Source organism: Equus przewalskii, chromosome 3 (assembly GCF_037783145.1).
Source record: "Equus przewalskii isolate Varuska chromosome 3, EquPr2, whole genome shotgun sequence".
NCBI classification, from domain to species: domain Eukaryota; kingdom Metazoa; phylum Chordata; class Mammalia; order Perissodactyla; family Equidae; genus Equus; species Equus przewalskii.
Window position 1 is genome coordinate 61,664,201 of NC_091833.1, and position 27,844 is coordinate 61,692,044.

Here is a 27,844-nt window from a genome sequence, read left to right on the forward strand (position 1 = left end):
TGCTTTGTTTTGTTTTTTAAGAATCCCCCTCCCCCCCCCCCCGCTTTTTTTCTTTTGCTGGGAAAGATTAGTCCTGAGCTAACATCCTATGCCAATCTTCCTCTCTTTTTTTCCTCCCCAAAGCCCCAGTACATAGTTTATGTTCTAGTTGTAAGTCTTTCTAGTTCTTCTATGTGAGCTGCTGCCACCGCATGGCTACTGATAGACAACTGGTGTGGTTCTGCCACCGAGAACCCAATCTGGGCTGCTGAAGCAGAGTGCACCATACTTTAACCCCTAGGCCATCAGGGCTGACCCCTCCCTGGGTCTTAATGGTCATAAATTTCCTCCCTTTCCACTCTCCACATGATGACCTTATAGTTTCCTAGGTTGGATCACTTCTACTCTTGGCTGATGTTATCTATTAGGTTTGCTTTATTTAAAAGTAAATTCTTAAAATTTAAGACAATTCTATTATACAACTGTTGTTGTTAGTGCCATTAAATTGATTCAGACTCCTAGTGACCCTGTGTACAGCAGAGCAGAACCCTGCCTGTCTTTCTTTTGGCACTATTATCACGCAGTGCTCTGCTGCTATTCATAGGGTTTTCATGGTCAATGTTTTTCAGAAGTGGGTGGCCAGGTCCTTCTCCCTAGTCTGTCTAGTCTGGAAGCTCTGCTGAAACCTGTCCACCATGGGTGACCCTACTGATATTTGAAATACAGGTAGCATAACTTTCAGCAAGACTCAACCACCACAGTATGACAAGCGACAGATGGGTGCTGTGGTTCCCTGACCAGGAAATGAATCTGGGCCATGGCGGTGAGAGTACTGAATCTTAACCACTGAACCACCAGGGCTGGCTATAATACAGCCGTATGACATCTCATTTCCTTCTTCTTAAGTACATTCTTATTTCAGATCTTATAATGAATGGAAAATTTTTCTAAAAGAGATATTTCAGTTTTCAACAATGTAGATAAACAACTTTACTTTATACTGAGATCCAAGGTTGTGGGTGACTAAAATGGGGTGGAGGTTAAGGCATTTGGAATTCAAAGGCTGAGCAATCAAGAGAGCAGAGTGTTGACAAGTTAATAAAGAGCCATACTGATGTCATTAAGAATCACATCAAAGGATGGGGTGAAGAGAAAAACAGTGGTCAAAGGCCAGAGTCGACTAGGAAGTTAAATGGACTAAAGGCGGTAGGGGGCAGCATGGAAAAGGTAGCATCTGTGAAGATATATTGACCCTAATAGGGAAACTTCTCACCTACCATCTGAGTTTTGGGGACTATCCTTCCTACATGATGGAAATTTCATCAACTTTCCTTCCATTACTGCCCTCACAAGTAGCCTGTCACCTGCCTGAAAACAATGTTTAGGTCTCCAGAATAAGTAGAGAAAGCAGTTCAGCAAAAGTTGAATTAGCAAAAATTAATGCTACTTTCAAAGAAAATTCTGGAGGATGTCCAAGCTCACAATGATGCCAAGGGCTCTCGATACCCATAGCATGTGATGTTCCTTGTGTGGCCATCAGCTAGGGGCACTACAATACAAGCTATACAGATACACAGGATTACCCATGTGTAGTCCCTTGTAAGAAAAAAGCCCACTAAAGAATAAAGAAAAAAGCCCACGTGTTTGGTAAGTTGAAAATTAATAATAGCCATAATTAAGTACTTTACATGTATTATATCTACTTCTCCCATGATAGAGCAAAGTAAGAACAAATGAAAACATGTGAATCCCCAATGTTAAGTGAATTTTCCAGAACGACATAAGCTGTAGCTGGTGGATCTGGAACACTAAACCATAGCAATAGGATTAAAAAACCCAAGCTCTCCCAACAGTTTGCATCACTCAACTGTCAAGGTGACCCTCGGGTGAATCATAAGCTCCATATACCCTTAATTTATTTTCCTTTTTATTTTTTAATTTAGAAAACCATGAAATTTAGTTTTTTGTTATGAGTGGTCACCTCTCCCTTCTTACCCAATGCTATAGCTTAAAAATCCAAGAAAATCCTAGGGTTTTTTCAGAAGTTAATCCAAACTCGCTCCCATATCACCTGCCAGTCCTTATTATACCCTTTCCATCCACCAATTTGCAAATTCCATTTGAAGTTTAGTTTCTAGAAATGTTCTGTCAGAAATAATTTTTTTTTCAAAAGGGGGAGGATTTTTTCTTAAGATCTCTTTCATCAAATGGGTCTATTGCCTGCCCAGCTGGTCTGCATACAGCAGCTTCTAGCAATTTTAAATCACTTTTATATTCAATGGAGATATTTATAACATAGGTAAAACTTGGATATTTTGTTCAATAGAAGATATGTACCAGTAGTTCTTAAACTTGAGAGTGCATCAGAATCACCTGGAGGGCTGTTAAAATGGGCTGCCTGCTTTCAGAGCTTCCAAGTCAGTGGGGCTGAGGTGAGGCCTGAGAATTTGCATCTCTAAGTTGACAGGTGATGCTAATTCTGGTGGTCAGGGGACCACATTTTTAGATTCTCTGAATAGCCTTATTCTATTCTTACTGTAATTTTATCCTAATCTATACCAGAGCGTGTATATATTTTAGATGTACATTTAATTAAAAGAAAAGAGAAAGCAAGAATATGAATATGATGGTGCCTGTCCATAAACTTTTTGATGATACTCATCACTCATTTAGTCTCAAGATTCAAACAACTTAATCTGCCACCTTTCATGTGATTCTGAAAAGAAAAGAGTGCTTTGGTTAAATAATAACGGTACTTAATTGAATAATGCTTCAAATTTCTTCATTAGAATTTCTGCAACATAAAATGCGTATGCTTAAAATGATCACAGGGTTTTCTCAAACTATATTAATCATCTTCTTAGAATACAACTTTATTCACATCTGTGTGCACAACTCAGTTATTTTTAATCAATTAAAGAATAACATCTTTTCTTAGAGTCTTTTGAGATATCAGCTAATCAGCAAACATTTATTGGGCTTAGGATGTACGAGGCACAGTGCTAGACTCTGAAAAATCCACACAAGTGTAATATCTTCCAGGCTGCCAGTTATCAACCACTTACTATATATTCTTTGTCATTATAACTATTCTAATTTTGTTAGCTTTTAGGACCTTGTTAAAGCTTCATTTATTATTGGGGAGGGGAGTATAAATTGCTCAGTTAAATTGATTCTGTAGTTTTTAACTACACTTCACAGAATGACAGAGTTCCACCCCTTTGAAATTCATTACATGAAGACCAGATTATCTTGCCATACTCTGACCTGAAGTGTACATTCCAGGGTTTAAGAAAATAACATAATTTAACATCTGATTATGAAAACTAATAAAAATTATAATGATAATATAATGACTCCTTAACAAGTCACCAATACAAGGATAGCCGTAAAACATTGTACATAATGGTGAAAAGGTCAAGGTATGCCCTTTGAATGCAGAAACCAGACAAACGTGTCTGCTGTTACCACAGCCAACTCAGCAAAGCTAGAAAGATAAACAAAAGACAAGTTTTCCGAAAGAAGAAACTGAGCTGCCATTGTTCCCGGATGACGTGACCACTCAAGAAAAGGATTGATGGTACAAAATCAATACAAAATTTTATGTTTAATCACTGATAATAGCAAGACTGTGACATTTTATAAAGATGTTCTTTATAATAGCATGAAAAAAATATAGACTAGACTAGAAATAAATTCTTTATAATAAAAAGGATATGGCAGGCGTTTATGGAGAAAATTATAAAACTTTGTTTAAAGACATTAGAGAAGGCCTGAAAAACTTGAGAGCTATTCTATGTTCTTGAAATAGAAAACTCAGACCCATAAATATATCAATAATTACAAATTACTGTATAATTTTGAAGAAATTCCACTCAAAATTATAATTTAATTTAGTGCAAATTTTCAAGATGCTGCGAAGATTTATATGGAAGAGTAAAAACCTAAGAAAAGAAAAGCCACTCTGAAGATGGGAGAATTTTCCTTTCCTGATGTTAAGAATTATTATAAAATGTTAACAATGAAAATAGGACACAAGTATAGACAAATTGATTAACGTGACAGAATAGAGAGGTCATAAGCACTCCCACACATTGAGGGGAACTCAATTCATGCGAGAAGTAGTGTTGCAGATCAGTGGGTAAATAATAATATTTTAATAAATAGTGCTGGAACAATTGAGGAGCCATATAGAAAAATAAAATAAAATTGGATAATCCTTCACATCATATACAAAAATCAATTCCAGGTGGACTAAATTCTTAAATACAAAGAAAAAACCTGCAAAAATTTTAAACGACAATATAGAAGAATATTTTTATGACCTCTGTGAAGGGAAATTGTTTTGAAACAAGACACTAAAAGTGCTAACTAGAAAAGAGCACATTGCTAAACTCAAGTGTATTCAGAATACAAACTTAGGTTAATTGAAAAGACATCATAGAATGAAAATATGAGCTACAAATTGGAAAATGGGCTATGTTATCTATAAATCTGACAAAGGATTAACATCCAGAATATGTAAAGAACACCTGTGAGTCAATAAGGAAAAGATAATATCCAACTAGGAAAGAGTCAAGAATGCAAGAAGCCAAGGAGTTTCCACTCCTGCCATCTTGAAATGCTGCTGCCACCATAAGAAGAGAGCTAAGCTCATCTGCTAGAGACATGAGGCCCAGCCAATGGCCAGCACCAACCACCAAACCTGTGAGTGAGGCAGTCCTGCTCAAGTCATCAGATGACTGCAGCCACACGAGTGACCCCAGAGACCCCATCAGAAGAACCACCCAACTAAGTCCAGACCAGCCGCTGCATCACCTAGCCCAAACTGATGACCTATGGGGTCATGAGCCAGAATAAAATAGTGGTTGTTTTAAGTCATTGCATTTTGGGGAGGCGATAGATAACTGACAGAGTAACTTAGCTGATCACACAAAGTGGCTGAACCCATTTTTTACTTCAAATTGTTTGGCCAAATGTTCATCATATTTCCTTTAGACCGCCCTACAGTAGCTTGTGGTATGAATGGGTTATTAGTTCTTAATTAGTTCCCTGAAACTGCTTATACAAATTTTAGAAAGCCAATCCTAGAACCAAGATTCAAGCTAATAATCTTCTTTGGCAGTTACGAGAATGATCTAGTTAATGAAAATAGTACTGTACTAAATATCAGAACGTTGAGTTGCAGTCCATTTTTAAATAAAATAGTTCTGTGACATTTGGTAATTCCTTAGGGGTCTCTGAGCCTCCCTGGTGCCGTCTATAAAATGAGACAACTGATTTTTGTGTGTGATCTCTCAGGTTTTGAACTTGGCTGTTAAAAGATCAGTTCCTGGTTTTAATCTTGATTGTTTATTCCTCTCCAAACTATGTGGTTTCTTCTTCAGGGAACTGTTGAAAGCAAAAGGAACAATTCCAACTACTCCTGGCTTAAACAGAGCATATTGCTATTATCAAGTATAATAAAAATACAAACATGTCAATTGAAAAGACCCCTAGAAAGAATGAAAATATGAGCTACAAATTGGAAAATGAGCTGTGTTATCTATAAATCTGACAAATGATTAATATCCAAAATATGTAGAGAACACCTATGAGTCAGTAGGAAAAAGATAATATCCAGATAGGAAAATGTCACTTTTTATTTGGAAGACAAAATGTCACCAGGACTACCATCCTCTCCACAGATGAAGATAAGGTCCTGGATGTGGGTTTAGTAGGTTCTAGCCTCTATCCTGAACTTTAGGGTCTTATGGATCCAGCTTCCATGTTTTGACTTCAAGGTCAGCACGGGAAGAGTAATCAGAGGCTGATGCCCTGCTGTTGGAGTGAATTATGACTCTAATGTAAATCCAGCAATTCCAATTTCTTGATTTGAGTTGGTTTCCTAGTTTCCTCAGAATAAGAAAGCAAACTCTCAGAATAGCCTCTAGGAAGGTGAAGAACTCAGTTGTACTTGATGATGGTCTGTGTGGTTGTGGTTAAGCACTGTCTTATTAGTTGTCACTTTTTCCCTGCCCTACTTCACATTTTCCTTCCTTCTGATTTTCTGCTATTATTCTCCTTAATAAAATAAGAGTATAAGTCTTTGCTTTGAGATCCAATTTCTGAGGAATCCAAGCGACCAAGTTTGGGTTCCCCTGAAAGCAGATTCTGATACACAGACTTGTGTGCTGTAGTTTATCTTGGAGATGATCATAGGAAGAACAAGTGAGGGAGTGGGGGAATACGGGATGGGGGAGAGAGAAAAGCTAATAAAGTATATGTTATAAGTGAAATGTCACTGCAGGTAACTAAGGCTTAATCTTGCTACGGAGCCTCTGAGAAACCTTGTAAAACATTCCAGGGAATTGTCCCATCAAAACTTCCATTTCCAGCCATGTTGGAGTAAAAGGAAACTGTCCTAACCTCCCGCTGTAAACAACTAGAAAACTCAACAGAATATATGCAACAACTGTTTTTAGGCATTGAACAACAGTCAGCAGAGGACTAGGGCCCCTGAGAAAAGGAAACAAACATGGTTAGATCCATGACCACCCTGGCTTTTTCCTGGAGCAATTCTGGACCACTGTGCAGGACGGGAGAGCCGAAGCAGAGCACAGCGGTCTTGTTGAGTTGAAGACACACAGATTTGAATTCAGGGAGACTGAGGTGACTAGAAGTTATGGAGTAAAGCTGCAGAAAGGAGAGATCCATGCAAGAAAATAAAGCTCCAGAAATCGGCATCGAGGTTCCATTGGGTCTCTTTGATCAATACTAAGTTACACATGATAGGGTGAAACCCCAGAAGATCGGGCTCAGGCTTCCTATGGGACAGGGACATATGTATATATATATTTTTTTTAAGTTAATTTTTATTGAGTTTATGATAGTTTACAATCTTGTGAAATTTCAGTTGTACATTATTGTTTGTCAGTCATGTTGTAGGTGCACCCTTCACCCTTTGTGCCCACCCCCTCCCTTTCCCCTGGTAGCCACTAATCTGTTCTCTTTGTTCACATGTTTAAATTCCTCATATGAGTGGAGTCATACATAGATTGTCCTTCTCAATCTGGCTTATTTCACTTAACATAATTCCCTTAAGGTCCATCCATGTTGTTGTGAATGGGATGATTTTTTAAAAAAAAATCAGTTACAAATATGCTTAAAGATTTAAAAGAAAATGTGAACACAAAGAAGAGAGAAGTTGAAAAAATATATGTATACATACATAGTGTAACCTCTAGAACTGTCCAACCAAGGGACTGGAAAACAGAATATTCATCCACTAACTCCTGCCCCTCAATGAGGGTTGCTCTGAGGGCATTAAATTATAGGCCATCCTGCCTGCGAGTTGAGCAAAGTCTCTCTACCATGCTTCCCTCACCACACCCAAATAGAGAAAGCCGTCAGGAAGAGAATCAGAAGGATAGGGGAGGTTGGGCTGGGAAACTGCCAGCATGTATGGATGTTGCCCATTGCAACTGCAAAACTCACTGGTAAACAGAGGGGATATGGAGTGGGGCATCACTGCTAAAGTCAGGACAAGCCCTTCCCCTTATTATTTGTGTGGGTAGTCAGAGAAAAGAGAAACAGTATCATCTTTGTCCCTATTACACTATTGCAGTTGTGCCACCTCCGCCATACCGCAAATGTCTTTTCCGTTACTTCGGGAAGTTCAGAGAGAACATCTCAGTGGAACTCACAAGGAAGGACTCACAGTGATAGAATAGGGTCAGCCATATTTCCTCCTTTCTGGCTCTAGCTTCTTTGGTGTCATTGTTCAGGAAACCTCAAGTCATTCTTGCCATTGCTGCTTCCTGCTGATGACCTCTTAAAGTTGTGATGTGTCACATATTTTTTTCCTACTTCCTTCACCCAATGGCCACCACCTCACACACTCTTGTGTCCCATTTCCTGCCATAACACTCTCAGTGGGAGACTGCTTTGTACTCACAAAGTCTCAGAGCAATTTGGTAAGAAAACAACACTACACATCCACTTCATCCAAGACTGACACTGAAACAACGTCCATGAAATTGGTCTGAGGACCAATGGCAGATTTCTGAAGCCATTAATAATACTTAATCCCTGCAACAACTTCAGAAAGTGTTTTCTGTTATTGTCTTTGTTTTACAGAAGGGGAAATGAAGTTGGATGGAGTCAAGAAATTTGCCTGAGACCACACAGTCAACAAGTGATAGAGCTGGAATTTACTCCAAAGTCAATCTGATTCTTTGAAATCTTTGTCTTTAACCACCCTATGAACAGAAATATCTCCTTCCTCCTTTTTATGCTCCGTGTTCCATATTGACAAGAACTAATTGGCCAGTACAGCAAGCTTAAGACAGTGTTTGAATGTAAGGACCGGTCTTAGGTGTGAGGGCTTTATTGAGCCCTTGGAGTCCTACTTGTAAATATTTTCCAACAACCTCTGATTTGGAGTTAGAAAGTGAATGCTAGCATTTATGAAGCTTCTAGAATGTTTTGCCTTTATTTACTTCTGTACAGTTCACAAATTTTCTTTCATCTCATTTGTAATTAATAACATTGGAATTATGAAGAGATGACTGTTTTTAACTTTTTTAAGAGGGAAAAGAAGCTCACACAGTTATTTCTTGCTACTTAGAGCCTTGCTTACCCAGCTGCTTGGAGCAAGCCAGAACTTGATCTCCAGTATTTAGGCTGCCAGCTCTGCCTTCTTACCTCTGCTGAACTCTTTTACCTAGGGCTCAGGATTCCCTCAACTAGTCCTGAGTCAGAGCCAAGCACACGTCCCACACATCCGCAAACCTTCGTCCTTTTCAGGTCTGGATTACACTGGTTTAGCTTACAGGGCTCTTTCTTCCCTTGACGTACCAACTTTGTTTCCGTCTTGGAAACCTGGAGTGCTACTGTCATCCTGGGGCAGCACTGAATACCAAGTTCCTGGATTTTCTCAGTCTAAATAATCTATCAGTTTCCATACAAAATGCACTCAAATCTTAAAACCATTCTATCTGGTAAGTTGGTACCACGGACTGGGATAACATTAAACTCAGTGGTAGTAACTTATAAATGAAGGTTAGAAAATTGAACCGGAACATCCATCACATCACTTCATAGGTCAAGTACTCAGTGATTCACTTTTTCTTCTTCTATTGATAACACAAGTTAAGTTTTAAAGAAAAAACCCACTTTACCACCATTTCACTGCTAGCTTTATTAAATTGTCAATAATTGTTTGAAGAATCATTTAGCAAAAGGAATTAAATAAGAGTCCTTGTTAAGATAGCTGTAAGAATGTAAATGTTTTTAAGGAGGTAAACTTGAGTAGTGAGGTAGAATGGAGCTCCTTACAAAAGCCAGCAATATATATCAGTGACTCTCACACTGAGGAGGGAGGGGGCAGCCTACAGTTTGGAAAAGCACAATCCTGGGTGGGTGAGAGCCAAGGGGAATGACAGCTATCACCAGATGAAATTAAGCATAGCTGACAGTTTCATTTATCTGTGTAGCAAATTGAATGCCCAGGAGGAGAAAAAACCGTTGAGAAATGTTGACGTAAATCATCACATTATCCAGTAAAGACGGCCCTCTTTTTTTTTCCAGAAAACAAAACAAACATTGGTTATTTTGAAATACTTTATTTTAATGTTTATTTTTGCAAAAACATCAATAAATATTTAAAGCTCTGTGTTCTAAGACATAAAGAAACATTGCATAATTAACATGAAACAAGGCATTATGCCTTACAAGGAAGACATGAAATGTCCAAAGGATATTTAGAACATTGTGGTTCTGAAAGCTTCAGCATGAGAAGTGTTGACCACTTCTCACTTCTATACTACTATAAAATCACTTCTCATACTATAAAATCATTTCAATAAAGAATAACTGACATTCCTTTAAAAAGTTAGAAAAATAGACGTACACACATATTCCCCCACCCTGACAATGACCTCACTGTCTAATTGCTTCGACTCCCCAGCCTCTGTCACAGACACTGGTATGTTGTGGGCTCCTCAAAAATATTAGTTTAATGACTGCAGGGCGTTTGCAAACCTTCTACCTTCAAAGTAAATACAAATCAGGATTGTACTAATTTGGGTTTGGCATAAAATAAACAATAAAAATAATGGTACAGTGCACAAATAGATTCAATTACATAATTATTTTATATTTAAAATAATAACATAGAATCTTGGAAAAATCAAGCAACAAATAAATAAATAAATAGTGGAGGATCCCTCCTAAGCGAAGTCAAACACATTAAGCCTGATCCAGGCGGCCTCGGGAGCTGATGATCCGTTTCTCTCTTTCTGCTTTGATTCCTGTAAGGGCAGGGCCTACTTCAGCTACAGCCACTGATCAGCTTCTTCCTCTGGTCAGTCGGAGCTGCCCCTGTAATGAGAAAAATGTACTTAGTAACTGCTTAGGAAAGCTGGCTGCACAACATTCCTCTCCTGGCCTGCCCCACCATGTTCCAGAGTTTTCTGAATTTAAATTTTCCCAGCCTGGCACCACATGGCTACTCCCTATACTGTAGCAGAGACCTCTAGGCTCTTGGATGCTCTTATTTAAGATGCTTTTCTTTAGGATGCTTTTATTTAGAAAAACTGAATTATTGGCTACAAACAGCCAGAACCCGTGACTCTTTGTCTGTCTGTCACACTGCACCTCACTTCAGCCTCACAGTAACTCACAGCAACCCCATGCAGCTTCCCTGTTTGACTGGGCTTAGATAAACCAAATAATCGTCCTTGAGCCACATGGCTAATAAGTGGTGAACCCAGGTTTGTACTCAGCGCAGCGTCACTGCAAAGTCCCTGTTCTTCACCGCTAAGCTTTAGGGCCTAAGTTGCAGAAAACCAAAGGTTCTCCTTTTCAGGTGTGAAGCCCAGAACACACTGAGGAAAAAAAAAAATGCCTGTTTTCTAACAGGGGAAAAGCTTTTTAGCATAACTGACCAACCCCAATGAGTATTTTAATGAAAGCAGCTTTACCCACACTTATTTGAATGGGGATAGAGTCAAGGGTGGGGATGGAGGGTACTAGAAATGCCCTTCTGGCACCAGAGCAGATTAATGATCTTAGTGGCAAATTAAATTGAGAAATAATTATTTTTCCCTCCTCAGCTAAACCCTGGGTTTCTCTGATACAGTTTTCAGGAGTCAGATGCCAGTGACCAATGGCTCTTACTCACTTGTTTAGCATCTTTTCGATCATTTTCTTAACCATGGGGGCTTCAGGGTTGAGACAAACTTCCTGTCCATTCTTGAGAGTGGCTCTGCAGAAAGAGGGGAAAATCCAAGTGAGGCAGGAGGTCGGGCTGGGGGTCGGGTTGGGGGCATCGGGACGGTACAGGTCACAAGGACGGTAGCAGCGGCGGCGCGCGGCAGCACTTACATGACTTCGGTTTGGGCGCAGTGGGAGCCCGCCGGCGTCACCTTCACGCTCTGGATGTTCTTGAAGTGAATCCCCTGCACGGTCTGCAAGCACTGGCAGCGCAGTTCACTGACCACGGGCGCCCCTGCAGGGAGAACGGACTCGGTTAGCGTGACTGTCCCCCGGTGGGCCCACCCGATCCCTGTCCCGCCCTTGGAACCCCAGGGCACCGGGTCTCACCTGCCGCGCGCCGGGTGGCGGCGACCAGGAGCAGGAGCAGCAGCGCGGCCCGGAGGAGCCGGGGAGCGCAGGACGCGGTGGCGGTGGCGGCGCGGGCCATGGGGCTCAGCTCAGACGGTCGGGGCGGCGGGGCCTGGAGCGAGAGAGCTGGCGGGATTGCTGGCGGAGCGAGCTCTGTGGCTCCCCGACCTCGGCGCACCCCTTTTATCCACGATGGGGCTGCAGACCTCACAGCCCCGGGCCAGGGAAATTCCCGGACCTCCAGGTCTCCCCCGGGTGCGGAAAGAAGCGCGGCCCCGCCCTAGGATGAGGCGGGGTGCTGGGACCCGCCGGTGCCACCCTACCGCGTGTCACCTCCTGCGTGACTGTAACTGCGCCTACTCGGGACTCTTCACTTCCCTCCCTAAGTGAGTGAGCGAGGCGAGTGAGTCGCGGCCACCCTGGAGCTCCGCCTGCGAGGGGGGACCGTGGGCGCCAAGTGACCCCTAGTCCCGGGGTGGGCAGAGGGGAAAGAACTGAGGGCGGGTCCTTCTGGGAGACTCCCGAAAGGTAGCGACAGCTTTAGAGGGACAGAATCATGTCGCTTTAGTTATCAGACCTGGGAGAATTAAGGAGGGGCGAAGGGTTAAATTTTGCTGTTACCTATCCTCTATCTACATATAGTCTCTGTCTCTCTAAAGATTTTGGATTTGCATGTTTTACGTGTCTGAAGTGAATGCTCTCTGTCAAAAATACAGCTGACATCTCGGATTCCAGAGAAGAATGTTTGACACGTTCCTCTTGTTGCATATTCTCAAATCACACTTCGAAGATCTTGGTTGTGTTTTCCATGCGGTGGAAACTGGAATCAGTGTCAAAAGCTGAATCCAGTGTTAATTTCAGTGAAATTAAGGGCGGTAACGTGACCTCTTCTTTTGTAACCTGCTGAATTTCCTTCTTCCCTGAAATGTTGGAACTTCTAAAATTCTCAGGACACCTCCTTTTCCATGCATGAGGAGATCAGACTTGATCTATGAAATTTGGGACTGGAGATCACTTTAAAGCTGCGGAGAGGCAGGTTGGTCAGGCTCACAGGGTTCACCTTTTCCGGTCTATCCATGGACAAAATAGCACATGGACGCTAGAATGGGTACCTGCTGTGTAGCAGCCTTACTCCGGACGTGGGGATGAAATATGAAATGCTGAGTCACACGTAAAACCCAATTGCATTTACTACCAGGCCCTTCTGTGTCGGTTCCCCCTTTCTCTGGAAGCAAACATTGATGTCTCTGTTTTCTGACCAGGAATTTCAGTCTTTTTACCTGATGCCTTTACTAGGTTTTCTCCAGATGTTTTGTAGATCTTTGATTGACTCAACATTAGGTATAGAAGGTTTAAGTGTGTTAATAAACAAAATCCAACCGAGAAAATCTGAAGATCTAACTGGCTTTATTAAACAATTCATGAATCAAGCAACATCCCAACTAGGAATTAGGAGGGTGCTCTGAGCAGTTGTACAAAAGGGAAGGGTTTTTACGGGAAGAAGGATGGGGCAAGGGAGCTGTTATCGGAAGAAAAAAAAGATTCTTTTTAGGTCAGCCCATCTCCTCTTGGGAGAAGGAAACTAAACAGCAGGGGTCTTTATCATGAAGATTGCCTCTTCTTCTTCTGTGGGGGTGGGGAGGGGATGGAGAGGGCCCACCTGATAGACTACCTTACTGATGCTTGACCATAAAATTCCAGACTGTTCTATTAAGATTACATTTCTAGGAGAGGTTGAAACTGCTGTTCGATGAGATATTAAATCTAGGTTTGGTATCTTTGGGCTGTAGCATGAGTGACATCATTTGGGGCCAGTGGTTTTCTTTTTAACAAGTGTAGGTCTTCAGATTGGATTCAGACCTCTTGGAGATGTGAAATACGATGGGAGGGGGAAGGAGAAAGAAATGGCCTCTAGCCAAGGGATGAGTGTCTAGGGACAGGGCACTAGGCAGCCCAGCTCAGTGGATCAGAGCCTGCCCGCCATAGCCAGCCATTGGGGTGCAACAAAGTGCCTGGATTTAGTTGCCACCCATCACCTGTGAAGGGAAAGAGAGAGAATCCCCCCCCACACACCCCTTTTTCTAAGGTTCTTATGGCTGGTCAAATAAATAAAAAGGCAGGTTAGCAGGAGAGAATCAAACAGAGTTTAATAAAATGTACATGTGGGAGAAACCCAGGAAAACTGAGCAACTGGCCAGAATGGCCAAAGCTGCCACCTTAAATACCATCATCAGCTAAACACAAAGGAGGATGCAAGGGGTAGTGGTTTGGGACTTCAAGGGGGAGGAAGGCCATTTACATGGAGATGGAAATGCAAACGTTTGTTAAACAAGTTTTGCTGGATCAAAAATGGGCTTGTTGGTGCCTTGCTATCACACCTATTTTTATATTATACTATAGTTATTTTATGTTATTAGCTCCTTCCTGTAACAGGCTTTCCGTGTTCAATTCTTTTAGGCAGTTTGGGGGAAGGTTAAGTGTTCTTCCTGAGTCTTCTAAGCCCTTATTGTCTTCAGCTCGAAATAATCCACATACCAGAGTGGCACATTTTGGGGCAGCCTGCCTTGAACCCCATCATCTGCAAGTTGTTAAATATTTCTTTACCTACCCCAACATAGTGTTAAAAAACAAAATGATTCCACCCAGTAAATTTGAAGATCTAATTGGCTTTGTTAAATGATTCATGAATCGAGCAGCAGCAGCCCACTTAGCATCTTGAAGGGTGCTCTGAGGAGTTGTACGAAATGGAAAGTTTTTATAGGCAGAAGAATGGTGGGGCAAGGAAGCTATTAGTAAAAAGAAAGAAAAGATTGTTTCAGACCAGGACATCTTCTTTTGAGGAGGATGGAATGGCAGGGGTCTTCATCATACAGATAACCTCACTGTGCCAATCAGGAGATTTCAGATTGACTGTTTAAAGATCACATTCCTGGAATAGGTTGAAACCATAATTAATCCTTGGTTTGCTTGTGGTGGGGGGCCAATGACTCCATTTTAGGTCTGTTATTTCTTTTGTAATGGTAGTTATGAGAAATGAATCAATGTTTGTGAGAGCCAGCACCAATTAAGTGACTTATAAATGTTTGTAAAATAAATAAAATGGAAATAGCTTTCTCCAACATCGCCTAAACAGAAGATCGTTTTAGAATTCTTCTATAAAGAAAAATAAATTATAATGAAAATGTTAACTCTCCAATTTTTCTTTCCACATCTAATATTTTCTGTACCAGGCTTTCTGAAAGGAAGGCACATCTGTACTCTACTGGGAGATGCACTTATGAGATTTCTTGATCTGAGATTTTTTATATGAGATTTTTTTTTTTACTGCTGACATCTATCACTGATTTATTTTATAGTCCTACTTTCCATCATTTCATCTATAAAAAGGAAATTTGAAGGGCTGGTCTGGTGGTGTAGTAGTTCATGCGCTCCACTTTCGTGGCCTGGGGTTCTCAGGTTCAGATCCCCAGATGACCTAGCACTGCTTGTCAAGCCATGCTGTGGTGGCATCCCACATAAAACAGAGGACAATTGGCACAGATGTTAGCTTAGTGAGAATCTTCCTCAAGTGAAAAGAGGAAGATTGGCAACAGATGTTAGCTCAAGGCCAATCTTCCTCACACACACACAAAAAAGGAAATTTAAATTAAAGACTCTACATCTTATTTACTGGAAAAGATTTATAAAATGAATGACTGTCTTTAAAAATACTATAGTGTTTATCGGTATAATCCTGAGAGAAAAATCAGGAAAATTAAAGGGAGATTAAAATTTGTATTAAGCAGTAGGAAATAAGAAATAATCTAAAAGTTGTAAAGTATGGGACTAGCTCATGAATAATTGAGAATTTGTATGGTTACTCCTCTTGTTATCAATAATTTTCTGGGATTTGATGGGAAGCTGGCCCAGAAATACAAAAGTTATTCATTAAAACTTGAAAGGTGTATTGTTTTGTTTTCTAATTGTAAATGTAATGCAGGCTCACTTTATAAAATTTATAAAAGCCAGAAAAACTTGAAGAGATTATTTTTTTCTCTAAACTCTCTTAACTTTTGTCTGTGGAACAAACTTTAACAGGTCAGTGAAAATTTGATTTTTTCTTCAACAAACATAGTAGCTGACAAATTATAAGAGCTTACAGGATTCTGAGTCAATATGGAACAGACCGCTTCCTTTATTTAGTTGCCACACACTGTGGGCAGGTTACTAAACCTCTACACTCACCCCAAGGCACAGCACATCTATTTTGTGCTCCTCTAAGAGTTTTACAAATTTTGACTCACTCAATCCTCCAACAAACCGTGAAGGAGATATTGTTATCCTTATGGAATGTTAAGGTTACAAAGAAGAAACTAAGGTGCAGAGAGGTTAAGCAACTTTCCTCAGGTCACAAAATATTGAGCCTGGGACCCAAACCCAGAGAGAATGACTTTTCACCATTATGCTACGACAGAATGCTCTGTGGTATCTGGTTAATAATTTCTGGAGAGGAATGATTTTTTTTTTTTTTTTATTAATGTTATGATAGATTACAAGCTTGTGAGATTTCAGTTGTACATTTTTGTTAGTCATGTTGTGGGTACACCACTTCCCCCTTCGTACCCTCCCCCCACCCCCCCTTTTCCCTGGTAACCACCGATCAGATCTCCTCAATATACTAATTTCAACCTATGAGTGGAGTCATATAGAGATCGTCTTTCTCTGACTGACTTATTTCGCTTAACATAATGCCCTCGAGGTCCATCCACGTTGTTGTGAATGGGCCAATTTCGTCTTTTTTTATGGCTGAGTAGTATTCCATTGTGTATATATACCACATCTTCTTTATCCAGTCATCAGTTTCTGGGCATGTAGGCTGGTTCCACGTCTTGGCTATTGTAAATAATGCTGCGATGAACATAGGGGTGCAACGGACTCTTGAGATATCTGTTATCAGGTTCTTAGGATAGATACCCAGTAATGGGATGGCTGGGTCATAGGGTATTTCTATTTTTAACTTTTTGAGAAATCTCCATACTGTTTTCCATAGTGGTTGTACCAGTTTGCATTCCCACCAACAGTGTATGAGGGTTGAGAGGAATGATTTTTTAAACATCTGTTTGTTATTCCCCTGGTTGAATGGTTCAAACTTACTTATTCTAAAATGCAAATACAGCAAAATGGTCACACATCTCCATGGTTTTGTTTCACTAATGACCTAACTTTCTCCTGCAGCATTGATATAGCTTGTTATGTTTTTTTAGTGTCCAATTCTGAAAAACAGGTAACTTTACTATGGAGAAATCTGGCACACATCTGCTTTACCAAATGATGAAGGTTAATATCATCAGCGTGATGTCAGTTTGATATCAGGTACCCCCTGATATGGTGTGATGAGAAGGGTACTTCACCTCTTTGGTATTCTTGCAAAAGATCGCAACCTCAGTCTAACGATGAGAAAAATATTCTTCAAACCTAAATTGAGAAATATTAAATAGCCTACTAGCACTCTTCAGACCTGTCAAGGTCGTGAAAAATAAGGAAAGACTAAGAAATGGTCACAGTCCAGAGGAAAGCGTGGAGACATGACAGCTAACTACAATGTGGTACCCTGGATTGGATCCTGGAACAGAAAGAGGACAGTAATTGGAAAACTGGTGAAATCCAAGTAAAGTCTAGAGTTTCGTTAATAGTAATGTACCAGTGTTGGTTTCTTAGCTTTGGCAAATGTACCAGGGTAACGTAAACTGTTCCTAATGGGGGAGACTGGGTGAAGGGTACATGGAAACTGTACTATCTTTGCAACTTTTGTAAATTTATAATTATTTCAAAATAAAAAATTTGTTTCTAAAAAAGTTTCGGTTTCTAAATCAATTTAGAATACCACCAAATGAAATCAGTGGACATGAGTGCTTTACTCAATAGCTTCTAGAAAGGGAACTGAATTTTTGTTGAGTCCATATTTGCTCAAACATGAATATCCAAAATATCTGCGGCCCCAGTTTGGCCACTTCATTGTGTTTCATGGGCTTACATAGTTTGTCTTCACCATTAATCATGCTGTCCAAATCTCTCCTCTATTTCTTGTAACTGAAGAAAAACAGAAAGTCTTGGCTGTAATGGTCTCCAGACCCAACCCAGAACTGACATAAATGAGAATATTAAGGAAGAGTAGAATTTCAATTCATCTACAGAAGTTGCCAAAAAAATGAAGCAAACAAAGCTTGTCATGAAGCAGACAATATTTATAGAGTGTGTAGAATTTGATTCCTGGGAATGACAGTCAAAATCACTTGTTTTTAGAAATCAAGTGAAAGGGAAAGTTTTCTTTTTGGTGGTTGTTCTTTGCTCCTTAATATGCCATTTGAATCCATGAGATCTCCATGAACTAAAATGCAGAAATATTTGTAAGGACAAAAGTCCTGTAGTTAATGGTTTATTGTTAATACAATAAACAAATTCTTTGTCTGTTTGAACAAGTGTTTCTCCAAGTCAGTTACTTTTGCAAGAGTGGAACGCCAGGTTTTGAGGCACAATCTTTAAATCCATGCAAGCAACAACTCTTAAACAAATGGAAGAACCTTTAAAGTGAAAGCTTTGGTGGCTAATTCCATTTGCCCTGTGTTATTACGAATCTTTCAGAAATGACAGTAAAATTCAGGATGCTTACACCTTTCAGGCCCCCTGTTTTACCCCAGTCATTGCTGTAGCCAGCAGCTGCATGCAAGTGTAAATTTACAGCTCCCCACCTGGGCTGCACCAGGGTCTTCCACTTTATGCAAAGCATCTCCATCACTGCAGTGGAAAATCTCTTGCCCAATAGGGAACAGGAGGAAATCGATAAATGTTTCCCTGTCTTTCATGTTTTAGGCAAATATTCTACATGACTTCTTAGAGGGTCTCCAGCAGGATTGAATCCCAGTTACCCACATCCTATTTCCCTCTTCCCGGTTCTCCAGTCCTATGCATTAGGAACATTTCCCTAAATAAATCTGCCTGCATGGCAGGTGATGACTCAGGCTCTGCTTTTTGTGGGGGCAGCTTGGCTAAGACACTGCTCCTTCCTGAGAATTAACCATGCTGATTGGCAAGCAGGAATGAGCAGGGTAGCTCTGCTCCACCCCGAGCTTGCCTAAAGAATTTACTCCCTCACGACTGCCATCTCTATTTCCCCAGAGTGACGTCTTCTAATGTGAGACTCTGGCTCTGAGAGGAGAAGAGTGAAGATATCTGAAAATGATATTAAATTCCTGGGTCAGTTGACCCCTACAGGCCAAGGTCATGAGTGTGTACTGGGATCAGAGTCAGCCTCCCCACTCAGTCCCCCCGGAGACTGCATGTCTGGCTTCCCTTTTTCTTCCCAGGGTAACACACCCAAGATTTACCTGCTCTCAGTCCATAGCATTCAGGTGGGATGATCCATTTCTCGATTCCTTTCCTATCGGGGCCCACCCCCAACCCTACTGATTGATTCAGAGATGGGAGAATGACTTAAGCCTGGCCAAATGAGAAACAGTCCTAGAGTCTTTGTTCAAACAACTGAAAAAGAAGTTCTTAATTCTTGCTGGGGTTGCAAAACTGGTGAAATGGGGGCCTAGAGGTCAGCCAATGCTTGAGGAGAGCCTGCCTGAGGATGAAGCTGGCCCAGAGGAAAGCACATAAAATGGGACAAATTACTAAGGACCTTGTTTGGGCACCTGTGTCCTCCAGTTGGCTCTGAATTATTCATGGGCTTTTCAGCTATGTAAGGCAACAGATTTCCTTTTTTTTTTTTTTAAGACCATTTAAATCAGATGCCTATCTTTTGCCAGTGAAATAGTCTTGCTTAACACCATCCATCTTCCACGCTTCTGCTATGGATAACTTTCCAGCACAAGTTACTCTATTTACTCTACTTAATCTCTCTATCCATTCATCCCTTCCACATCTATCTACCATTTATAAACTAGGAACTAAATTATTAGGTTACGAAGAGGGAAAAGACAGACTCTGCCACTACTGAACTCATGGTCTACCAGAGTAGGACAGAACGATATGGAGTTGTCTGGAGGTCCATGATACTCAGCAAGGTACAGAGCTTTATAGGCATTCAGAGTAAGGAGTGAGGGGGCATCTGACTCCTCTTCTCAGAAGGGTGGGAGCTGTCATAAAACTTTCTGGAGGAGTGTGCTACCTAATGTCAATGGGTACGGGACCCATTCCAGAAAAAGAGGACCAAATGAGCAAAGGCATGGAAGCTGGAAGCAGTGTGGTATGACCTGAGAACAAAAATAAGCAGTTTATTTGTTTTAACATGGAGTTTAACGCTGAGGCAGCGAGACAGAGAGATAGACCTGGAGGAAAGGTATAGCCCAGTCACCAGAGGTTCCTGCTTATCACTCAGGAGCCATTTCAAATATCACCTCCATCAGAAAGTCCCTAACTCCATCCAAGAGCTTATCTTGGCTCTTGGACACAGAGCACCTTATGGGGGACCATTGGTTTACATACTCCTATGCTAGATTAGCTACCCTTCAAAGAAGATATCATATCTCATTTCTTTTTGCATCCACCATCTTCAATATGTCTGGTTCGTACTAAGCATTCAGCAAATGTTTGCTGAAATAATGCGTGAATAAATGGTTTCAGGCCACTGTTTCATGTAACCAAGTGTCCTGAGGTTAGGATATCAGGAAATTGTCCTTGAGGGATTGCAACAGCCTAAATTTCCTTAGTTTCTTTTGCCTATTTTGACTACTCAGCATCTGAGTAAAACTCCCCAGGGGATATAGGTGAACCTAGATGAGCCAGAGTTTGAATTAAGTATAAGAGCTGGGGAAAAGTGTCCTACCTGGTGCAGCCGGAGAAATGAATCTGAACTAAAATCCTCAGAAAGTTCTGAGGCTAAGGTCTGCCAACAAGTCCAAAGAACACAAGGGGGGCCTGCAAATACATTCAAAACCAGAGCCTGGCTGCCAAGGTCTAGAACAGAGCGGGAGCAATGTCAGGAATAAAGCAAGAGAGGTCTTGATTGACTGCCGCAAATGGAGCTGGAATATGTTTGGCCTTTGTGGACCATCTGCTTCATGATAGAGGGGAGGGTCCAGCTAATTAAAGGTACAAAGTCTGAGCAGGAAGTGAATGGAAAGTAGCTATTCATCCCTTACGTTTTTTCTTTCATTTATGTGCACCAGGCAAAGTGATAGGTGTTGTAGGAGATGTAAATTTGGATAAAGTCCAACCTCTAATATAAAAGTCTTCGTTTAGCCTGTCTACTTTCTTCTATAATGTTAGATCATTTATTTTTCTGTTCCTGGCTTGATAATCTGATGATATGACCAGTCTACAAATACTTAAAATCTCAGTTAACACTGAGAACCATTCTATATATCAGCTGTTAGCAGGGGTTTGTTTTTTTTTTTTTGAGACTTGTTGGTTTTTAAAAACATTTTTATAAATTGTTTTTCATCCCCATTTTGTAAAAGTTGTTTCCTGAACTTTCTGGAAGTAGTACTCACTAAACAAATGATGTCATGATCATATAGCACAACAAAAAGATACAGGATTGCGAAAACTGTAGAAAATAAGGAAATGAGAAAACTTTTTTCTTAGAAATAATCTCACAAGAAGTTGTTTCAGAGATGAAAATATCAGTATGACATTGTGATGTTATGTAAACAAAATTCAGGAAGTTGAAAGATGAATGTATAAACTGCAAAAGAATATAGCATGCGTAGCATAAAGATACAGATTTCAACCAGGAAATTTATGAATCATCATAAAAACTTGATATTGAGCATGTTGACCACAATGTTTTCCGATGTTTATTATCTCCCAGTTCTTTGGCCAGAAATGGTTTTGGTTTTATTTTTCCCTTCTAGGTTCTGTTCATATATTTAGGTAATCTTTGGGGCAGAGGATTCTGAATGATACTTATTTTCAAGGTGTGTCTCTGCTGTATGACTGAGCTGTTCTTTGATTGACATTTCTGAAGTAGCTGAGGACATTAAAGAAATAAGAGATCCAATTATGTAGGGTGGAAATTATGGTGGAAGTGGAGAAAGGATTGGCTTAGTTGTGTGTATTTTACATATGTGTATGATATACATGGAATGTAAATATCTATCATCAAATAATGTTTAATGAGCACATATTATAGCATCTGTAGATGGTGAGTGTGGATGGACAGATGAGGGGAACTCTTAGCAGATTCCCTAATAGTTACAGGTGTGACTCTAACTAAAAAATCATACAAATCACTGATGGGGCAAATAGCCTGAGTGTGCTATAATGTCTCCTAATAATTTGGTGAAATCTCTGAGCCTAACAAGGTCAGGCATTGGGAAACAGAGTCTTTAATGTTGGACCAACTTTGTGTTGGCTGAGTGCCTTCTCCAGCACCTGCTGCACCGTTATATCATAGTACCAACTGCATTATTGTCTCCTTTCATGTAGTTAATATTTGACAAACATTTATTTAGTACCTATTCTGTCAGGCATTTTTCTGGAAGTGAGAATGAAGAGAGGTTAATAGACATGACCCTTATTCCCTGATCTAGAGGAGGAAAACAAACAGATAAACAAATAATCACAGTGCCGTTTAATGGTTATTTTGTGGAGATACGTATAAATTGCTTTATTCCTTATTCCCCAGCTGATCCCTAGAATTGCTGGAAGCAGACTGGTTCTCCAACACATATGATAAGTAAGAGCTGATTCTTTCAACTCTGCTTGATGCTTTCAAGTGTTCCTATCCCTTACCACAACACCGGCTAATAATAGCACGATCCCCACGTTGTGTCTGCCTCGGGAAAGAAATAAATATTTGACAATGTTAGATCCAGAGTTTATTTCTTTTCCTCATTTTCTTTACTAGATAGACAGTTAAGCCAGGCTCCAGATTACAAAATGTCCCGTATATTTTGTAATTTTATAGATATGCTGGTTGATAAACATTGTGGTTTTTTAATTTGATTTTCTTTTAGTTACCATGAATGGAAAACACAGTTTATGTTTACCATGTTAAACTTTTTTCTTAACTAGTTATTTGCACCCAAGCTTTGGATGGTTCTGTGCAGGGGAAAGTTCTGGTTTGTTGACCATGTTCTTAATGGGTTGCTTATTAGTTCAAGGATTGTGGCCACCACTGTTTGGAAATGATGCATGCTCTCAGGGTAAAACTCCAAAGAGATGGAAGAAAAGTAAATTTTACTTATAAGCTTCCAATTTTGAGTCAGGCTCATGCTGGGACCTGTTATAAATGAGACTTACTCCTTTCTAGAGCCCTGTGAGGTGGACATTACAGACCTTGTCTGGCAGATAAGAAAACTGAGGAGATTCAGGGTCACATAGAGACAAAACTGAGATGTAACCCAGGATTGTCTTATTGAAAAGACCATTGGGCTAAAGTCAGCAACTACAAGGACAAGGAAAAGAGCTACAGGGGAAGAAGAAATAAGTATAAAACCACCAATTAAATTCACCAAATGTCTTTGCTTTTTTCCCAAGCCCTCCTGGAAAGCAATGTACTTTTTGCCCTCAATTCAATTATACCCCAAACTAAGATGCTCACAGCTGAAGCAGAATGGGCAGTGAATATAATTCAGACTAAAAGTAGACCACAGGAAGGTGATTTAACTATTCTCCAGGTCTCAAGCATCCTGCCCCTACTGACTCTCCAAGTATCTTGGGAAGCACTCATTAGAGTGTGGACGCCAGCATGGAATGTTAAAAATGGACTCTGATGGGGTTCAGGGCAGGCCACCCCAAGATGTGCTACTTTGGCATGTGGATTATTTTGAGCTAAAACAATCAAAGTCCAGAAAACTCAGGCAGAAACTTTGATCTTCTCCCCAACTGCTTGTTAGTGTCTTCAATTTGATTTTGACTCCTAGTGACCCTGTGTACAGCAGAGAGGAACGTTGCCTGGCCTTTTTGTGCTATCCTCTCACTTCAGACGATGCTCTACTGCTATTCATGTGATTTTCATGGTCAATTTTTTCAGAAGAGGGTGGCCAGGTCCTTCTTCCTAAACTGTCTTAGAGAGGAAGCTCCACTGAAATGTGTTCACCATGGGTGACCGGGCTGGTGTTTGAAATGCTGGTGGCATAGCTTTCAGCAACATAGCAACTTGCAGCCACCACAGTAAGACAACCTACAGATGGGTGGTGCAGCTTCCTGATGGAGAAATGAATCTTGGCTGCAGCAGTGAGAGCACTGGATCTTAACCACTGGACTATCAGAGGTGGCTGGAAGGGAGTTATCACTATAGATAACTTCAATATTGTATGAACTAAGTGTGGTAGATAGGGAGGAACTTAGCAAAGCCTGTTTGATAAAATTTCTCTTTGTGTTTCATTGTTTCTGTGTGGCCCAGCAAACAATTGTTTACCAAACATTTACTATTTTCATCTTCCTGTGAATTGCCTTCCTTCCCTTTGAAGTACCAGACCTCTAACTCCTTCTCTTTAGTCCAGGATGACATATATACCTCATTTTGCCTGACTGTCTTTGGAATTTCTCATGCTTATGTGGATTCCCCGTATGTACAAAGTTGAATTTGTTTTTCTCCTGTTAATCTGTCTTATGTCATTTCCATTACCAGCCAAAAGAATTAAGAAGAGAAGTCAGCAGCAGCATCAAGGGCTGGAAGACTGCTTGCTCCTGGGACTGCTACAGAAGAAGAGATCCTTAACCTCTGACAATGGCTGGCAGAAGGTAAGATTTCTTACCACATCAGCCTCTTGGATCTCTGTCTATAGGGTCTGGTGGAAACAAAAGTGGTGAGAGTCCTTTCTCTCTCTTTCTAAATTTAGATTAGTTGGAGAAAATATTTGTGGAAGTACTTTCTTGGGCAGAGTGACTCTGGTAAAATTTTGGTAATGAGTACTCTCAGTTTTTGATTAATCTTTTTCCTCCCAGAGATGGTCACTATTTTTCTTTGCCTCTGTCTATTGTGTTGTTTGTCATAAAGAGGGAAACCGTAAGGCAAGACACAAGGGTAAGCCCTATAAGCCTGCTGTTTGAGCCAGCCTCACAGACTGGTGAGCTCACAGTTCTCACCAGACCAGTGTCTGTTTGGACAAACTGCTGTGGGTTTAATATACACATGAAGTAGAAGGTGTTGATAAGAGATACATTGGAAGCCAAAGCTGAAAAACTGGGAGGCACAGGTCAAGCATCTAAGAGCTGGTAAAGTGCTTGCTATTTAACCCAAAGACTCCTATGTTGGGATAAGTTGGTCATGGAATGGGTTAGATTGACACTAGATGACCTATCAACATGAAGAAAATTTCTGTGCAACAAGGTACACTGTCAAAACATCACACAATCCCTAACCCCATGGCACATCCCTTTTGGCGTTAGTTTGGCTCAGAGGGACCCAAGGCCTGGCTAAAGCTGTCTTTTATCAAAATAATGCCCTGTGTTGTTTTCTTAGGTCTTTGATTACTTAGAAAACAAAGTCTTCTTAATATTAAAATAATTAAGTTCAGCTTACAACTATGTAACCTTTTGTTTTTACTTTTGAAATCTTTTGTTCTCATCTTGGTCAAATAGATAATTAAGTATTGTTTCATAACAATCTGTGATCTTATTTGGTCAAGTGTCCAAATCTTTTGATATTTTTGACAAACCTCACAAAATCAATCTAAATGAAGTCCTTTGGACCTCTAGCTAACTTTGGGATTTTTCAGAGGGCCCCTGAAACATCTCAAAGACTTTGCTCTCTCTTCTTGTAAAAAGAGAGATGTTACACTAATTAGGCTTATTTTACATGTTAAATTACATGGAAAACATTGTCAAATAAGTAATACTAAATCATTTTTACGTTGTATCTGTATAATTGTAGGTTATAAGTGTTTCAGAAATTACATAAAATTCCTAGAGGTCTGATACGTCCTGGTATAATGTTATCAGTCATAATTCTAGGTATTATCTTGAAATGTTGTATGTTATAGAAATAACTAAATTTCTTGCCCAAATACATTGTAAAGAACTCTCATCAAATCTCTAACCATGCCCATTTTTAAATCTTTTATCATTTGCAGAAACTTATTGTCTTACTCTGATACTTTTGCAGAAGTGCTCCTTCAGGAATGCTTTGTCTTCAGGAAGATTCACAGAAAGGACTTTTTGACAAGTGCAAGTTTCTGATAACTTTAAGATCATAAAACTGAACTGGACAACAATTTCCAGAACTAGTGAAAAAACAAACTGGATGAAAACAGAACAAATACTCGGGACTAAATGAACTGAGGATGATTATAAGTTTTTATGGCTTTTTAAAAAATCTCTTGTCTTCCACATGTAAGAAAACCTTTCCTCTTAAGCTAACTATGATTGACAGCCATTTGGTAAATTATACTCTGGTAAGCAGGAGTGAAACACTTATCTTTTTCTCCCTACCTCCAGAATTCAGAGACTCTCAGTAAGTATTCTTATTTCATGGAAATATAGTTATTTGAATATGTTCAATAAAAATCTGTTTTGTCCTTGTAACAGGGCACAATTGGAAATTAGTTATATTACTAAGGCTTTGACTGGAATGTCACATTGTGAGAGACATACATAGACCTAGATATGACCAGACAGCTTTAAGGAACTAAGATTGACTTTATAGAGCCAATAAAATCCCTTGGAAAAACAGCCTAGCACCTCACTTACATAGTTCCCAATAGCCCTACCAAGTGAGTATGAAAGGTCACTTTCTGTCAGGCCCAGGAAACTCAAGATATTTTGGGTCCTTGATAAGAGAGGAATTCACCCAAATCTTGAGGTATTGAAGGTGAAATCTGGTGGCAACTCCTTGGTTTGGCTTTCCTGGTCTTGAGAGCCCTTTAAAAGTTCCATCTGAGATTCCTTAATAAAAGTTCTGCAAAGAAGATTTGAAAGAACCTATATGATCAGTTGCTATCCTTCTGTACTTATGTAAATAATCAGGCCAAGTTTATTGAAACTACACTTATTTTGCAGGCAAATTTGTCTTAATTTGGCTATCTTTGGTAAAAATGGGGGTGATTTTAGAGAAAAAAATTATGTTTAAGTAATATACATTTGTGGATATTAGATCCTAGTGCTGTTTATTTTCTTTTAAGGTTTTGTTTTCTATCTATAAATTAGACCACATCTTGTATTCTTCTAGCTTCCTCAAATATCTGGCTAAAAATCCCCAGGCTAACATTTCCAATTTTCTCCCATTTTTTGACTTGGAATTATTGAGAACTAAAACTGCCCTTTTCCTGAAACCATACAAACTGTAGCTCAAGGTCTTGAAATAAACTTCAGAGAAATCACCCCGAAAGCTCAGGTATAGACAATCGTCATGCCTAGTGCTATGTGGGCTACTCAGAAAGATCACCAGAGACATTCAAACTGCAAACCAGGAAAATCTGTCAGATTGCCACTGCCTGCCCTCACTCCATCTAAAGATGCTTTGAGCCAGACACCTAGAAATCTTCTCTACTAGCTGCCTTCAAAACTCAAAAATGGGATTATAGTTCGCTCCAGTCATTAATCGTTGTTTTTCTTTTGTTTCCATGGAAATGTCACTTATTAAATACCTGATTGCTTGCTTATGCAATATAGGCCTAACTTTGAGAGTCACCTGTAACAATACCTCCTGAAACTGGAAACAACTGTTAAATTAGACTGACCTATTCTCTAAAACAAGAAACTAGTTCAATGAGATAGAATACTCTACGAATTCAATTTCTGGACTGTGAAACTTCCAGGGGAGTTTCAGAGGAGGGAACTGATGGGGTTCAGGGCAGGCTACACCAAGATGTGCCACTTTAACATGTGGGTCATTTCTATCTGAAAAAACTCAAGGCCTAAAAGACTCAGAAAAAACCTTTGACCTTTCCTGTAAGTGCCTAAAAGAATTTAGTTAGAAGACCTATTCCAGGATGGGAGTTATCACCATAGATAACTACAGTATAATGTGCACTAGGTGTGGTAGATAGGGAGGAACTTAGCAAAGACTGTTTGTTAAAATTTCTCTCTGTGTCTCATTGTTTCTGGGTATCCCAGCAAACATTTGTTTACCATTCATCTTCCTGTGAATTGCCTTCCTTCCCTTTGAAATCCCAGACCTCTAACCCCTTCTCCTTAGTCCAGGATGACATATATATCTCATTCTACCTGTCTTTGGAATCTCTCATATTTACGTGGGTTCCCTGTAGGTATGAAAGTAAATGTGTTTTTCTTCTGTAAATCTGTCTTATGTCATTTTAATTACTAGCCAAAAGAACTAAAACGAGAAGAGGGAAATTTCCTCTCTCCAACAAATCTTTAATTAACA

At 40.0% G+C, this 27,844-nt stretch overlaps 1 protein-coding gene and 1 long non-coding RNA gene across 2 annotated transcripts in view; one reads left to right on the forward strand and one right to left on the reverse strand.

Moving 5' to 3' along the window:
- The window catches only part of LOC139082561 (uncharacterized), a 37,125-nt gene extending 9,368 nt beyond the window's left edge, over positions 1-27,757 (forward strand). Inside the window, exons 2-3 of the long non-coding RNA XR_011538682.1 lie at positions 24,149-24,261; positions 25,625-27,757. This is a non-coding gene — a long non-coding RNA (uncharacterized lncRNA). The remainder of the gene's footprint in view (positions 1-24,148; positions 24,262-25,624) is intronic.
- LOC103565789 (growth-regulated protein homolog gamma-like) lies at positions 9,569-12,319 on the reverse strand. The gene is made up of 4 exons (XM_008541948.2): positions 11,566-12,319; positions 11,347-11,470; positions 11,144-11,227; positions 9,569-10,341 (listed from the first exon to the last, which is right to left on the reverse strand). The coding sequence occupies exons 1-4, from the start codon at positions 11,663-11,665 to the stop codon at positions 10,326-10,328; spliced, it is 324 nt and encodes a 107-aa protein (XP_008540170.2). The 5' UTR covers positions 11,666-12,319; the 3' UTR covers positions 9,569-10,325.
- Positions 27,758-27,844: the final 87 nt, after the last annotated feature.

What these genes read in the sequence shown, in the direction of transcription:
- LOC103565789 (XM_008541948.2), bottom strand. Translation starts at nt 11,665, where the DNA reads ATGGCCCGCGCCGCCACCGCCACCGCGTCCTGCGCTCCCCGGCTCCTC. An exon ending in CGCCACCCGGCGCGCGGCAG is followed by an intron (nt 11,471 to 11,565) that starts GTGAGACCCGGT and finishes TTCTCCCTGCAG; the next exon opens with GGGCGCCCGTGGTCAGTGAA. An exon ending in TGCGCCCAAACCGAAGTCAT is followed by an intron (nt 11,228 to 11,346) that starts GTAAGTGCTGCC and finishes CTCTTTCTGCAG; the next exon opens with AGCCACTCTCAAGAATGGAC.